At 42.0% G+C, this 16,294-nt stretch overlaps 2 protein-coding genes across 2 annotated transcripts in view; one reads left to right on the forward strand and one right to left on the reverse strand.

Annotated features, from left to right (window-relative positions):
• SAMD3 (sterile alpha motif domain containing 3) overlaps positions 1–1,295 on the forward strand; it is a gene marked incomplete at both ends in the record, with an annotated part of 40,859 nt that extends 39,564 nt beyond the window's left edge. The window contains one exon of the mRNA XM_084262337.1: positions 1,194–1,295. Coding sequence (XP_084118463.1) covers positions 1,194–1,295 — 102 coding nt within the window. The remainder of the gene's footprint in view (positions 1–1,193) is intronic.
• A 1,462-nt stretch (positions 1,296–2,757) lies between these two features.
• The window catches only part of L3MBTL3 (L3MBTL histone methyl-lysine binding protein 3), a gene marked incomplete at its 3' end in the record, with an annotated part of 67,897 nt that continues 54,360 nt past the window's right edge, over positions 2,758–16,294 (reverse strand). The window contains exons 16-21 of the mRNA XM_084262539.1: positions 16,036–16,182; positions 14,076–14,240; positions 9,519–9,610; positions 5,450–5,613; positions 4,859–4,921; positions 2,758–2,901 (exon numbers count right to left, since the gene is read on the reverse strand). Of these exons, the coding sequence (XP_084118665.1) occupies positions 2,758–2,901; positions 4,859–4,921; positions 5,450–5,613; positions 9,519–9,610; positions 14,076–14,240; positions 16,036–16,182 (775 nt within the window). The remainder of the gene's footprint in view (positions 2,902–4,858; positions 4,922–5,449; positions 5,614–9,518; positions 9,611–14,075; positions 14,241–16,035; positions 16,183–16,294) is intronic.

Here is a 16,294-nt window from a genome sequence, read left to right on the forward strand (position 1 = left end):
ATGACTCATTACATTAATTAGAAATTAAAATGGCTTTTCATTAAAATGCTGCACTCTACTAAAGAGATCTCCCACCAGTTGTAGGAATGCCCACAGAGGCAAAGCAGCATTTGTGGTCACCACGACTCCTTAACCCCTCCCAAGACCAGAGTTTTCTCAGAGCCTGGCTGGCTGTGCAGGTGACTCTGCTGCAGAGGTTACAGAGGGAGACCCTGAGCTCTGAGGGGAGATCACTGCATTTAACAGCCAGACTTCAGCAAGGTAGTTTTGGGATTTTTCATGTGATTCCCATGAAAATCTGGGGACAGCCTTTACCTATGTGACAGCTGAGCAACCTCCAACACCACACACAAACCAGTACCAACTGCTGGTTTAAGATTTAGGAGGCCTCCCATGTATTTGAGCAAATTTGTTTGGTGTAGTTTTTGTATCTAAAGTGGCTACAGTCCACTGTCTCATCACCTGGGGTATAAAAGTAAGTATGATTATGTGCATCCTCACTGCTGAGAGTGATAGCTCTTTCAATAAAGACTTAGGTCTGTAACACTTATTCTACATCCTCTAAACAGGATTAATTCCAACCCATTTCTTAAACCACAGTAGGCTGTAAGTAGGTATATAAAATTTAGGGAGCTGTTAACAGCCCCAAGTTATCCCTTGTCAAGCAGCAAATCTCTTCATTGGTTCTCACTGCAGACTACAGAGCTGGCATGCAAGACATACACAGAGGGTGAGGGGAAATAAACTACCTGGAAGGATGGAAGGAAAGAAAAGCAAAAGAATGGGGCATTTTACTGACCTGCACAGGCACCTTCAGCCACTGCCAGTGATGAAATCCAGGTCCATCAATGAGATCCCGACTGTGAGCACTGGGCATAAGGGTTTTGGGAGAGGGCAGGCAGCAGCAGCAAAGTTGCTCTTTGAGATTCACAGCCAGCCTGAGCTGTGGTTAGGAGTGACTCCACTCCACCCTGGGGAAGGGACGGGTTGATCTGAGACTCCTGGGCGCACAGGAAGGTAACAGACGGCTCCAGTTCAGGTTTTATTGTTTTGTGGTACAATAAGAGTGCAATTCCAACGTACAAAGAGTGAACAGAATGTAAAAATATTATTTATGCAATGCTATGGAAGGAACTTAACAGAGCAACGCAACTTACTTCATACTGACCCTGTTTCACCTTATATTATGGCAGGCACCAGTCACCTACATCTTCTGGAAGGGGCACAGAGAGTTCTTGAAGTCTGAAGGAACTCCAGCCAAAGAACAGCCTAGCAACATCTGCGGGAAGATCTGACACTTTCCCAGCTCCGTGCAATGGAAATGCTGTTTGTTCTCAGCTCTAAAGACTGAGCAGCTGCCCACCACAGCACTGAGAAGAGGACTGCCAAAAGTTCTCATCCAGCTCCCTCTCCTCCTGCGAAGTTAAGGTTCTGGAACAGCCCTCAGCATACAGGTAGCTAGGCTTTCTCCTGTTTAAAGTGCATCTGGTTTACATCTTACACATAGATACCAAGTGCAACGTCTTTCCCTGACAAACCACTGTAATAATCCTCCAAGAAAGAAGGTTGCCTCACTCAAGTACCAGCTGGTGGCATCAGCATCCCCAGCGAAACGCACGTGCCGGTGCAGCGTGTGCATTTCAGCATCCTCTTCCTCCACACTTCCACTTTCCCCCTGTGCCTTATTCATTTACACATCAGACTGTCCCAACTCGGACACCACGGGTGAAATAGTTCTCCCACCACCAGGCAAACAGACTTAACGTTGAATATAACACCAGAGCAGTGCTCCTACCTTTAGTAGGCTGTTTTTCTCCACCATTGTGGCACCTACACTGGAGACTGGCACGTGCAGACATGAATGAATAATTCTCTTTTTTGCTCATCTCCTTACCTCAGAAGACAGGCATTTTCCTTCATGTGCTGAAGGGCTGTAGCAGGCTCCCATGGAAAAGGCTGGGACTCTACTGTGCAGCATGAACAAAAAGTCTTCTATGAAGTCAAACTTTTATTTTTCAGTTGCAGCCTTCTCTATACCGACCTTTTGGTAAGATACATTAAAAGATGCTGGTGGGAAAAAAACCTCACATAACATTTCTGTATTCGTGCAAAAGTAAAAACATTCAGTTATCAAAAGAGCATTATCATTTCAACCCAACAAGGTTCGTTTCGTTACAAGCGAGCAGACAGTTTATAACCTGTAAAGTAGATGCTGTAGCATAAAGTGTCGTGTATGTAACATTGAGTGTTTCAGTCTTGGACAATGGCACAAATGCGTATTTTAGCCGTAACAGTCTCATCTGGCTACCTGTAGCCTAATTTTTGGCTAATCAGTTTTTATTTCGATAGTATGAAGTAAAAGCTTCTGAAAAAGTAAAATGGATACATGAAGTAGAATTCAAGAATTCTTAGAAAATATTAATGTTCCCTTATATAATACAGCATAAATAGGGTTTTTTCTTGATGTCCAGAGAAAGTTAGGGATCCTAACCATCCGTGGAAAATTAGCGCCATTAGTTTGGTAAATAAGACTCAGCTGACTTGGTTGTTACACAGTACATTCTCAAAAGCTTGAACACTTCCCAGAAGGATTCAGATGTGTACTGGCTCCAGGAGAATATAAATAGTCCACCAGTGCTGAAGGTACGTTTCTTCCTTGCTGAGAGTCCTTACTCAACAGTTCCAGCGAGTCTTTGTGCTTTGAATAAAACATGAGCCCGGCAGGGAAAGCTGGCTTCTACACAGCTCCCATTATCTTCAGAGTTCATTGTGGGAGTTTTTCTCTGCAGCTTTGAACATCAGAATGGAATTAAAGATTTTTAGGGCTGGTCCCAGTTTAATGCTCATTATTTTGACTATGTCTGATTGGGTCATTAGCAGAAATGCTTCTCCATCAATTTGCTTCAGAAGAAAAAACACACAAAGCTATTAATAGGTCTGACAGTGCAGCAGTATAGATGTTTCAGAAAACATGAAAAGAAAATTCCCAGCAATTTCAGGCAGTGTAAAGGAATGGCTGAATACAAACACTTTCAAATGCTTTCAGGACAGCTTTGATTTCAACCTTTTAGGCAGATCAGCTGGTCCAAAAGAACAGGATGATGATTTTCTTTCTGCTTGAAAACAACTGTCTGGCTAATTTTTAGCTAACCAGTTCTTATTTTTATACTGACAGTGTAAAGCAAAAGCTATTGAAAAGTAAAGTAAAATGGGTAAATGAAGCAGAATCCAACAGTACTGCAGCACCCCAATGCTTTTAAACAACTTAGCTACCCCTTTTATGCAAACCTCCCTAAGAAAGCCTCTGGGTTTCCCTCCAACTAAGGAACCAGACCCCCCTTCAGGCCACCTCTTTCTGTGCATTAAACAGCAAATTTAAACAAATTAGGTCCCAGATGTAAACAGTGGTTGGGCTACTTTTAGAACTGCCTCTTTGACACAAGGACAACTTTTCAACACACTGATCTTCCTGCCAGCCTTGCAGTGTCGCTGCTTTAATAGCGCCTGGCTATGCTCTGCTAAGCAAACGACTCTGTCAGGAGTGCTGAATCCCAACATGAAGATCTGCAAGGCCAGGCCCTCACTAACAGGCACCTCACTGGGGCAAACTCCTCCTGTGTAGGCTGCAGGTAACCTGGGTATCGGCAGCAGGTTTTCAGTGTAACCTGAACAGGACAGCTAGGCCTGAAAGCTAACAGTGGTTACATCAGGAGCACTGCTTAGCCCTGAAGACACTAGCTTGTAACTAAGCTTCTGTACAACTAGAACACAAGTGTTCTGAACCTGACATGCTGCAAAAAGTACACTCCAGCACTGTACATCAAGGGACCCTGCAGTGAGACCAGCATCACACAGTTGCCACAATTACTTTCTACTCATTGTGCTCAAGAAGTAGAAGTGTGCAAATGTGGGGGTGTCCAGCTTTTTGCAGGATGAAGGTTAATTTCCACAGCAGAAGTTTGAATCAGCACCTTCCACCTACTGGAAGACCTATTGATGCCAGCCAGTCCTTGCCAGTTGGCTTCACTGGGAGAGGCTTAATTTACTATTGGCAGACAGTGCATGAGAGGCTGGATCTTAAAGAAGGGCTGGATATATGGTGGCATTTCCCACCTGCTGACTTGCTCAGCAATATGCTGGTTTTTATTGATCTTAAAATAGTTGGTGAGACACCCTATGTGACACAGGGGATGATCTAGGCCTGCATACCTGCTGCCAGTGTAAAACAGCTCACATCTGAGCAAGGACAAAGACCAGAGGTGCAGCCCGTTGGTCCTCTGACATGCAACTGTAATTGTCATTACAATGTACAGCACAGCCTGAAATCTGTTGGTGCTGGAGACTAACAGGACCATCTGTATTCATTTTCCTCAGTAGCTGCTTTCTCAATGTCTACATACCACAGTTTCTCTTCCCACTCACCCAAATCACATTCATAAGCTGGCTATTATGAGGAGGAAGAGCATCAAGAGCTATGTGTGATGAGGCAAAGACTTTTAAGAGGTGGTTAGCTTGAATCACTGCTCTGTTTTACTTATCCTGCAGAACTAAAATAACATATTTGCAAGAGAACAGTAGAAAATCAAGAAGTTGCTCCTCCTTCTACCATTAATTCTAAGTAAGCTCAGCTACAGCAACAAAGCCACAGCAGCACAAGACCTGTTGGACCCCCAGCTATTTTTACCTTCTTTACTTTCTTTCCACTCTGTGACCTGCAAACCAACCCAATCTTCCATACATTTGTGTCTGACTTTAAACATACACTTCATCCTACTACTTTATATGTATTTTTAATGATGACATAAAAATCTTTCCACCAAGCTTTGTACTCTGTGCCTTTGAAATAGAATTCACCCACCTCGTCTTTGAACACCTTGCCATGTTCTTCACACCCTGGCAAACTCCGTATAAACTCAGAGACCTGCCCCCAAAGAAGACAACAAAACAGTTAGCAGGACCAGTGTTTTGATTCCCAAAAGAGTCTTAAAGGTTGACAATTGTTCAAGATTTTTAGCTACTGCTTTTACAGCCTTGTGTAATGTTTCACCTTCTGTAAGCACCAACTATGCACCAGCAATAGTATCTAGGACCATGCTGACCTCTAACCCATTCCTCAAAAATGTTTGTGTTATTAGCATGGACCTTGAGCACCTGATCTACTGGGCCATACCTTTAGCACTCTCCTTTCCCTTTTCAATTCCCAGTGAACACACACACAGGTATTTGTATCTATGCCTATTTATACAGACATGAAGAAATACTTACTGCTTCTGGGGCTGGACAGCAGCTGAAGGGGCATTTTGGGGACCTGTAACATTAGGTCTGGCTGACTAACCCTCCAAGTACTAACACACTGGTGTTAATTCATGAGGTTGATCTAAAGCTCTGAGTCAACCAGGACTTCAAGGGTGAGACAAGCAGTGAGACAGAAGATACAAGGGAAACCTACCTCATCTGTACTCCACTTAGAAACTTTGCTGGCTGGGATCCCAGCCACACTTGGAAGGAGCTTGCTCTGCTGTTCCCAGCGCAAGGGCAGGCCAGGGATTTGCAACTTGGAAGACACAATAATTGGCTGAGAAAGAAGCCTCTGCGTGTTGGGTTCTTCAACATCTTGAACAACAGGAAGCAACAAACAAGTATTAAATCGCTCAGTCAGTCATGAGATCAGTCACAGCAAAAGCATGGTCATTACTATTGGTGTTTATGGGCCTCCCTACATGAGCTGTACCCTTTTGCTTACACCAGACTTGGAGGAGCACCATGACTGTTCTTCCACTGGTATGACTGTGATTATATTTGCTCTATATAAATCTAACTACTCACACATGGAAGAAATCTCTTCCAACACAACACAATTCCATGCCAACAGTTGTGTTGGCATACCATACCATAGGTCAAATAATGTTCAATATTGTGATATAATAAATCACACCCACAATCAATAGCTGCACAGTAGTACAAAAGCTAACTTAATTTCAGGGCTGAGCTATTATAACTTCAGCAAAAGCAGCACTGTGCTGCTACAAAATTCCAAGTGAATCAGTGGTACAGTTCCAGCCCACACAACATTTATGCCTCATCCACAACAAAATGTTTTTCAGTTCTTCTGAGGAAAAAACACCAATGTCTGCAAATTCCCTGCTCCCACTTTAACCAAATGTTTTATTTGGAAAATAACATTTAACTTCTCTGTGCTGCTGTGGGGTTTTTTGCAAGATTGTTTCCCTTTTTATCTTACTTATCCATAATGGAAGGAATGAGCTCCCATCCCACCGGCCTCAAAGGCAATGTACTGGTGGGAGGGTGGCTTCAGCCAGAGCAGCTGCAGCTGCAGATGTGTGTAGGTGGGAAGAGTGAAGAGGCAAGCCTTGGATGATGTCAAACTTCGTAGGACATCTACGTTCATTTAGAGCCACTGCACACGCAAAAGCAACATGCATACTATGAACTCAGGCCTGGATGCTTCCCAACTGCTGAGTAAAATTGTGGAAAACCTGTAGCATTCACTTCTGAACGAAGCAGCCAACGAAGAATCTATGCTCAATATTCCTCATGCAATCCCTCACAGAAATCCTGTGCTGCTTTTGTTTGGATCACTCATGCCTATTACAGCTACACTCTACCTGCATTTTTGGGAGGCTGCTATTATTCACAGTTCTCCCTACAATTACTGTTCTAGTTTTCACACATTTGTGCCCAACAACTAGGGCAAAAATTCCTATTTTAGATTTTTGCCAGCACAATGGGACTGGTCTAGAACTTACAATGTGGCCAACAGGATGTGAATACAGTTGCCTGTCTTGTTCTGCTCCTCTGCCTTAAATTTTTGTTGCTTTCAAGACTTATTTTCATTTTATATCAATGTCCATTATTTAGAAGTTGACTCTTACACCACTTAGTCAGCACTGTCAGCCCACTGATTACATTTTTAAACAGGCTCCTCAACTTTTGTCTCTTACTCTTGGAAGTGAGCTCCTTACATACCTCTCTACACTTCACTGAGGTTCTTCCAATGTTCCATAGTGAGTTACTTTCCAGCAGAACACAACTTGAAGTTTCAAAGAAGCTAAATGGCAAATGCTTTTTGGCATGAACAAGAGACCATTAGCACTGTTCATTCCCCCCTGCATGCATCAGGTTTTTAAACACAGGCTTTGTGTCTGTAAAAAAAACCTGGCGTGCAGGGGTCCTGATTTCAGTCCTCTAGCTCACTCTCCAAAAAAAGAAATACAGCAGCATGTGTTTTATGAAGTATGAGTAGAAAACTGGTCAGATGAGTGTAACAAAGGTAGGTTGAAGAATAATAACGTTAGTGACATGCAGGAAAACCAGGACGATGAGCACAGGTACCAGGAGTCACAGCCCACAAAACCCTGCTCAACTGCCACGACTTCAGCTGGAGCTTTCCAGGACTACCACAGTAAGAACTCAGTGATTCACTTCCATCCTGAAGATTAAGTAATATGGCACATTTAAACAAACAGTGGCTCAAAATGATGTGTATAAAACGGAGGTAAAAAGGATAATTCTGTTAAACTAGAAAATGTTTTATAAATCTAATTATCCAAGCCCCTACACAGAAATGCATCCTAAGTAGTAAGCAGAGTTTGTTGGTGAAACTTTATCTGCCAAACTCAAAAAGCTTCACAAAAATCAGGCTAGTTTTCTTAGAATAAAAGAACTGTAGACAATTAAGGATGTTCCAAATGATTTGATTTTAATTTTGTTGTACTGTGTCTGATAATGCAAAGTCAACATTAAAACTATCTTTCTGTTCTGCTAAACAAAATACTTCAAATGACTGAAAATTCTTTCATCTGCTTTAGTTCTTCATTTAATGCTGCAATTTCTCCACAAGTCTGAACTACATTGTGTTGCAAAACACCACAGAAAAGGCCTTTTCCTTTTCTTTTTTATTTTTTTTCCATCTCTCTTGTAATAGATGGACTCTTTTATACTTCAGAAGCTCTTCAGAGTGCCTCAGATCTATCTGAAAAGTGCTGGCAGACAAACCATGTTTTAAGATAAAAATGTACCAGAGGTTAATAATTAAAAATAAATAATCACCTTAATTTTATCTTTATGCAGTGCTGTACTACTCTAGAAGAATTTCCAGGGTTTTACACTTGAAAGGCAAGAAAAGCAGCCTTTGAAGAGCCATGGCTACTCAAGTCTCAAGGATTTACGACGAAAGTCTTACAAATTGTGTTGCACAACAAATGGCTGAAGAAAAAGAAATATCTAAAAATTTAATTAAATTATGAATTTAAGATATTTAGCCTCTCCCTGAAGTTGCAGGAGTTAAACTTACAGCAGCAAAAGCTACACTGAGACAATGTGCTGACTCAGTCCAGTAACTCTCAGCTTGACACACCAAGTTTGACACACAGAAAACAATTATCAAATGTCTGCTCTGTACATTTGTGCTTTATACTTTGTAAACAGTGAGGATAAAAATTACTAACAGACAGCTACCTGGACCTGTCAAACTGGACCAGTGCACAGCCCAGAGCTCTGACACAGCAGTACATGTGACCACACAGAATCACTCAACCAAAAAGAAGTGGTTCTTCTCCATATTGGAATGGACCTCTGGAGACTGTACGAGGTAACCTTCTGTTAGGAGCAGGGAATTAGACCAAGCTATCCAGGGCCCTGCCAAGCCAAGTCTTAAGCATGTTCAGCAAGAGAGATGCTGCCTCTTTCCTGGGCAGCCTACTGCAAGTTTTCTCACGGTGAGGAATTCTTCCTCGTATTCAGACCAAATTTACTCCGTGGCAACTTGCAGTCATTCCCTTTCTATCCACTGCTGTGCATCCTGGAGGACAGGGTACCTCCATCTTCTCTCTAACTACCTTTTAGTTATTAGAGGACTGCGACTAGATTCCTCCAAGCCTTCCCTTCCCAAATCCCTTCAACCTTCCCTCATATGTCAACTCCTTCAACCACCTGATCATCTTGGTTGCCCTCCGCTGGCTTGTCTCCAGTTTCTCAGTGAAGTAAAAATTTCAGCCATCCCTCTGTACCCCTCATGAAAAAGAAAGGGCACGTTCTGCATGTGGGCTGCTGGAAAGCATCAGGCTGCACAGCAGAGCAAGCCAGGGCTGAGTCACCACACCTCTGCACTATGCCTGTAATGCACAAGTGCTGCAGTCTGCATCTTTTGCTTTCTTTCAATACCCTTTTGAAGCAAGAAATGAACGTTATACTTTCACAACTCAGCCTGGCTTAATCACCTATTTTTGAAAGTCAGTGGGAAAACATTATTGAAATGAACTTTTAATGGCAGAATTCATTTTGCACTCCCTGTTACAACTGCAATAAAGTTCTTGACAAAGCCTTTGTTGATTACAAGACAAAGAAACACACAGGGTTACTGTTCAGACATTTTTGGATGCAAACAGTGAATACAATGAACAGCTTGCAATGCACGTTCATGAGGAACTTCAAGGAATATCACACTTACTTTGTTCTGCAGGTTTTAATATGAAACAAATGAAGCACTGCCAATTTACCTTTAATTTCATTTGAAATGAGCAGCTTATTTTCTGTCTCCTCTTCCTCACACTCTCTGCTCTTTACGGAGTCCTTTGCTTGTAGTACTCCACTGAGGAAAACAAGATGTTCATTTTTTATTAATACATCATAAAAACTACTAAGCATGATGACATCTCTTGCCAACAATGCTATTAGCACTCCAAGATTTCCTCACAAAGGATGGCATCCCCTCATAAAGTGAAAAGCAGAGCGGATCTAATTTCTGACTTACACAGATGGTGGAACCATCGACACGAATTCTGCGATGAAGGCTCAGGAGTAGTGTAAAGCAGAGTCACAGAAACACACTTGACTCTGTAACTGGAACTAGACAATACACAAATGAAGGCAGTGGACGTGCCCAGGCCAAGTCCAAGTGCAGAACACATATATAGCTGCGTTTCCTACAAAGCTGAAACGGTTACCCGGGCCTCCTTCCAAAGCTGAGTGACATCACGTTTACTCCTTTCCCTCCATCTGGCCTTTGTCTCCAAGTCCTGTACTATACTGACACACTGCTGTGCAGCTGTTCATGACCCCACTGAAAACCATGGGTACTCTTTTGTTACTGCTTTCGTTACTTCTTACCCAGCTAAAAGAGCTGCTTTGTGGCTACTGCCTGTGGCTGCTCCCTCAGCTTTGCCAGCCCAAATGTTTGCAAAGAGGGAAGGCCTGGCCTCAAGAAAAATGGGACAAGAGAGGTGGGAATAACAGACTTTCTAAAGGGGTGGATGTATCTGAATCTTAAAGCCAGCCCCTGGGAAGTTCCATTTCAAAATCTGCCTTTCAGACGGTATTTCCAGCCTTGTTTCTTACAAAACTGAAGCATTTTTGAACTTGCTGACATTCTGTGTGTATTATTTGTATCAAAACCAGTGTGGCCAGTAGGTCTGGGGAGGTGATTGTGACCCTGTACTGGGCATTGGTGAGGCCACACCTCGAGTGCTGGGTGCAGTTCTGGGCTCCCCACCATCAGAAGGACATTGAGGCCCTGGAGCGAGTGCAGAGAAGGGCAACCAGGCTGGGGAAGGGGCTGGAGGGCAAATCCTATGAGGAGCAGCTGAGGGAGCTGGGGGTGTTCAGCCTGGAGAAGAGGAGGCTGAGGGGAGACCTTATCACCACCTACAACTACCCGAAGGGAGGTTGTAGAGAGGTGGGCGATGGTCTCTTCAGCCAGGGGACAGGAGATGGGACAAGGGGCAATGGCATGAAGCTGTGCCAGGGCAGGGACAGATTGGAGATTAGAAAAAAAATTGTTACTGAAAGAGTTGTCAGGGCTGGAACAGGCTGCCCAGGGAGGGGGTTGAGTCACCTTCCCTGGGTGTGTTCAAAAAAAGGGTAGATGAGGTACTCAGGGATATGGTTTAGCACAGGATGGGAATGGTTGGACTTGATGATCTTCAGAGGTCTCTTCCAACCTTGTGATTCTGTGATTCTTTCCTTCTGCTTTTAAGAACTTGAGAACACACTGGCCAATTTTTACTAAACCATCACAGATGCAGAGCTCAGAGACATTAAGCACATAATGAACATTTTCTAAAATTAGGCACCAGACAGGATGATGTTGAAGCCAAGGCTACAAGAAAGCCCACTGCATGAACTCATGTTTTACTATCTACCAGAGAAGTCGTCGAGAAGAATCACCTTAAAGTCTCAAACACAGATAAAAAGCCAAATTAGAACTAAGGTCCTGTTAGACATTAAAACTAGGTAACCTCAAAACACAAATCCACAGAGGAGCCAGACCCATTTACTTCCATTGTTTGCATTTACACTATTAAATACAATTTAAATATTAAATTCTATTTATACTACTCAGTATGACTAAGCATTTGGAAATAAATCAGCTGCAAGATCACTGTCATCAACAGAAATACATTGAACAGACTATGGATGGTGCAAAATGAACACAACGAATCAGAAACTCCAGCCTTCACAGCCTGGCAGGACACAAACAGTAAGGGTACGACAAGCCATGCCAGTGGAATGCATGCAGCAGGCATCAGTTCCTGTGCCACAAAGGACTTCTCCACAGGATCTTCCTCAGAGACATCACCTGCCCTGATTTACTTAAAAATTCCTTTCCTATCCTCCACAAACACAGAAAACTCCTGAAGTGGGATGCTACTATGCACTGCAATTCATTCCAAAGTGGAATAGTATGATTACTATAATTCAGTGTAAGGAAGAGACACCATCAAAGCCTGTGAGGAAACATGTATCTTCCAATTTTCTTAAGGCCAATTTGCATAGTGACATACATCTCACTAGTGAAATACAAGGCGGTATCATTAATTGAAGGTTTTGGGGAGGAGGTTGGAAGATAAATTCAGTTTTCTTTTCAAAGGCAGTGCATTTGTTTCCCAAGCCTGAGCATTCACCCTCATTAATTGTAAATTTTCCCAGAATGGAATTCCTATGACAGTGCAAGTCTTTTGCTGTGCTGCAGACAGGATAAAGCTATAAAGATATGTTCAAATGAAAACTGAGTGCGCTGTAGGCACGTAATTTCCATCTTGAATTTTAATCTCAAGAATATTCCAGAGGGACAGACTGTAGGGTACATAGAGATGGCTTTGCAAACCAAGATTTTCTAGTATCATTGTTTGCATGCACAGGTAACCTCAAAACACAGCAGCCAAAACTCTCAGCAGCCAAAACAAAAAAAAAAGAAAAAAAGGTGTAAGTGGAACTGGAAACCATCTGAGCACCACTCAGATTTAACACAGCAACATACACCTCAAGGTTGGCTGCATTCTGTGGTTGGTTCCTCAATCAAGAACTTCTATGAAACCAAAGATTACATGGAACACGGAGGGATACACAACTGTACTAAAGTCAAATGTAATAAAATCTACACAACGAGCCCAGCAGCTAAAGAGCACATAAATACACGTATCTGTGTCTTCAATTATGCATGTGTACTCTGAATACACATCCAAAAAGATCCATTGGGTATTGCACTAACCAGACACTCAATATTTTATAACCCTAGCAGTTCATATATACCCAACCTTGTAAGCACCATTTTTCATGCCTTTTTAAAAGGAAGTTTATTCAACTAAGAGTCCTCTCTGACCATGCTGGATACACAAAAACTGTGGAAAGCTAGCTGATAAAACAAAGAGAGCTGTCAGTGTATTCATACAGTTCAAACACACACTGCAAAGCCTCTGCATAGTTCAGAGTTGGCACGAGGCTGTTATTCCCTGAATGAAAGTGACTCAGAGTGAACAGATAGCACACATATGCTGGGGCTCCATAAAGGTAACACCCTCTTAAAAAACAAAAAAAAAGACTAAACTCATCCTCAATTGATCTGAGATAGTCTGCAAAGTCAAGCTTTATTTCCATAAAGGATTAATTTACTACAATTATAGTTAAAATTATAAATGATAACTTGTTTCACACAGCTTATTTCAGAACTACACATGAAACTTTTTTTTTTGCTGTTTAAATTCACTTAAGAATGTCTAGGGAATGCTATTTTTTTGTGACATGGGAATTATATCAACAGTGCTTGATGCTCCTGCTAGATCTTTTTCAAAAGAACTTTGATAACATTACCTAATTGAAATAATGTGAAAGAATATTCTAAAGAAAAGCTGACTAATTTTAAAAGGTGTAAAAACCTAAACATAACCCCCCCATCATTTGTATTTATTATAGGTGTTTGGAATAAAGGAAGTAAACAATACTAGTTCATGAAAGAAAAACATGATCTACTGGAGAAAGGAAGGGCAATCAGACAACACTGTCAGATGTGCTTAACCCAATTTTGATATAAGATGTGGTAAAAAATCCTCTAGAGAAGTTTCAGGCATTTAATTGCACCCCAACAAAAGAGTTACATTTCAACCATCAGGTTTACTGTGAAGTATTTACCATATAATAATAGTAACTCTCCAAAATCTCTCAAGACGCTGTTATTACTAACACTCCCAGTTCATGTATTATGAATACATGATGATGTAGCTGACAAATATGTAACAAATGATACTTCATGTTCCAGGGCCTCTTCTATCTCTGTAGGAAAATAGTCAATAAAATAATGCACTGATACTATAACGAATTAAAAATGTAGGGAACACTGCTGCTTCACATATGGCCATGAAAACACTGAATACAGCCTTTTCATACCATAAATATTACTGTTCAGTACAAGCTTGGAAGCTCTCACATAATTTTGTTCAAAAAGGAATTCCAAATCCTTAGGGCAAAGGAATTACTTTTCCTTCTTCAAAGCATGTACACATTTGCAAACGTACAGCATCATATCTGTACACAGAGGCAGGGAAGAAGGATCGCGAATTCTAGTAACTTCTCTGTTTTGTAGAGCCTTTCCTCTCCTCTCTGATATGTATTTCCTGTTTCTTAAATAAATTGTGACATGCCCTCTTTCCCCTATTTCTAATATGAAGACTGCTGAAGAACTTCCATCTCCTGCCCCACTGCTGCATGACACTGCCTGGTCAGCTGGATTTTGCACTGACCGTGCCCAAGCCACCCGCGCTGTGAAAGGCACCGATAGTTACCCAGGGGTCTTCTTTTCCTTCACTTCACACAACAGGGGTTTCTTGCAAGGAGATTTACTTTCTGCATCTTCCTGCTTAGTTGCTTCTGATACAGTTTTCCCAGATGATCTACTGTGAGCTGAAGACTTCACGCCTATGTGACCAGGGCTGGGACATTTTCTGTCACTGTTGAACACAAATTAACAAAGTGTTTACAACCAAGAGCAGCAAAGGAGGTGTTCAACTTCTCTTCTGTACAGGTGAAGAGTCATTAGTGTAACTGGAAAAATACAAAGTGTTTGCTTGAAGAAATACATAGAAGTTTTTTATTTGACACCAACAACAGATGATCAGAAGGCTGGAGCACCTCTCCTATGAAGACACTCAGAAGAGTTGGGCTTGTCCAGCCTGGAGAAGAGAAGGTTCCAGGGAGACCTTACTGCAGCCTTCTAGTACATCAAGAGGCCCATAGGAAAGCTGGAGAGGGACTCTTTATCAGGGAGTGTAGTGATAGGACAAGGGGTAATGGGCTTAAACTAAAAGAGGGTAGATTTAAGTTAGATATTAGGAAGAAATCAGGCTGGTGAGGCCCTGGCACAGGCTGCCCAGAGCAGCTGTGGCTGCCCCCTCCCTGGCAGTGTCCAAGGCCGGGCTGGATGGGGCTTTGGGTACTCTGGTCTGGTGGAGGGTGTCCCTGCCCATGGCAAGGGGTTAGAGCTAGATGGTCTGTGAAGTCCCTTCCAACCCATTCTCTGAAAATCATAAAGCTGGGTTTTTTAGAAATCATAATACAGAACTCTCCCATCAAATCAAAGGTAAAAATTTTAGACAATTCAATAGGAACAGAATTTGCCCTGTTTTATTCTTGATAATAAACTATCCACTTCAACTACCTGTAACACAAGAGAACTTTGAAGCACCTTTTCCCTCCTATCCTTTCTCTCTCTTGCACAATATACTGTTATGCAGTGAGAACCCTTTAAAAATGTTAGGCAGTCTCTCAATTAGGGCCATGAAAAAAGTAGCACTTGACACAGTCCCTGTCACAGAGAACTGATACAGGCTTTGCTGGGACCATACCCAGGATACCTGGCAGAGGTAACCTAGGGCATCTGAGATTTCTATAACCCTATACTTATAAGAACGATCAAACCAGGAAGCCCTCTTTGACAGCTGAATATTTTTGTTTATAAAGCATGAAGCTGAAACTGTCTCCAACAACATCATTTAGAATACCATCTATTGAACATATGTGGACATTACAGCAGGAACTGGAAACTGTTGCTCCAAACATCCACGTTTTCACATTTACATTAATGTAGCCCTTGAAAAGAATGGAAACACTCTATTCCCTTCCTTTCCTTCTTTAATTCTCTATGTATTGCCACAGCCAAAAAAAAAAAGCACAGGGGTCTGTGTCCATAATTTCTGATCATCATGTGAAAATCCTCATCTTGCTATCACATCCCTTTGCTCTTCCCCTGTGCTCCTGCTAGATTTTTCAGCTACAGACTTTAGCATCCTTACAAAACTCACACCCAGTAATCTGATTCCTCACTCCCACAATTAGAGCAGAATTCATAGTGGATATTCAAAGAGCAATGTTAATTTAAGAGTCACATCAATAAAGCCACCTCAGCAAACAAAAGAAACACAAATGAATCATTTTCTTCAGGGAAACCAACTGGCAAACAACCCATTTTAAATTCCAGTTAACCACTTAGTAGTCTGGATAGTTACAGTGATGATGAAACCAAACTCTTGTTAAGTCATACACAGCAAAATCAGCATCAGTCTTTGGCCACTCATGGACCTTTTTGATAAGCACTGATGAAGCCATTCCTTCCCTGTAAATGAAAATGCAGATAAGCAGGGAAACCTTTATGAAATTTTCAGCCATTAGACAACCACAAATCCTGTTGCAGAGCACTGAAACAAAGTACTGCTGTTAGTCACAGACATCACTTCAATCGTTAATTACTTGATTACAGGAGACGTGGATCTGTCACTTGCTTCCACTTTTCTGTTTCTGGGGACAGGGCTGGCTGCTGGCATCTCCCCACTCAACCGGTCAGGTAAGAGGCTTTCTTTGTTCAAGTTCATCTCTGAATAGGGGCAGCTGACTGCACTAGAAGTAGAAGAAGAGAAACATCTCCTTATTCTCAAGGCACTTCACTGACTTCGTTCAAATGAAATGTCAACGGAGACCAGGAAAAAAATGCAGTAAGTAGCCATACTTC

This window comes from Gallinula chloropus (assembly GCF_964237585.1).
Source record: "Gallinula chloropus genome assembly, chromosome: 3".
Lineage (NCBI taxonomy): Eukaryota > Metazoa > Chordata > Aves > Gruiformes > Rallidae > Gallinula > Gallinula chloropus.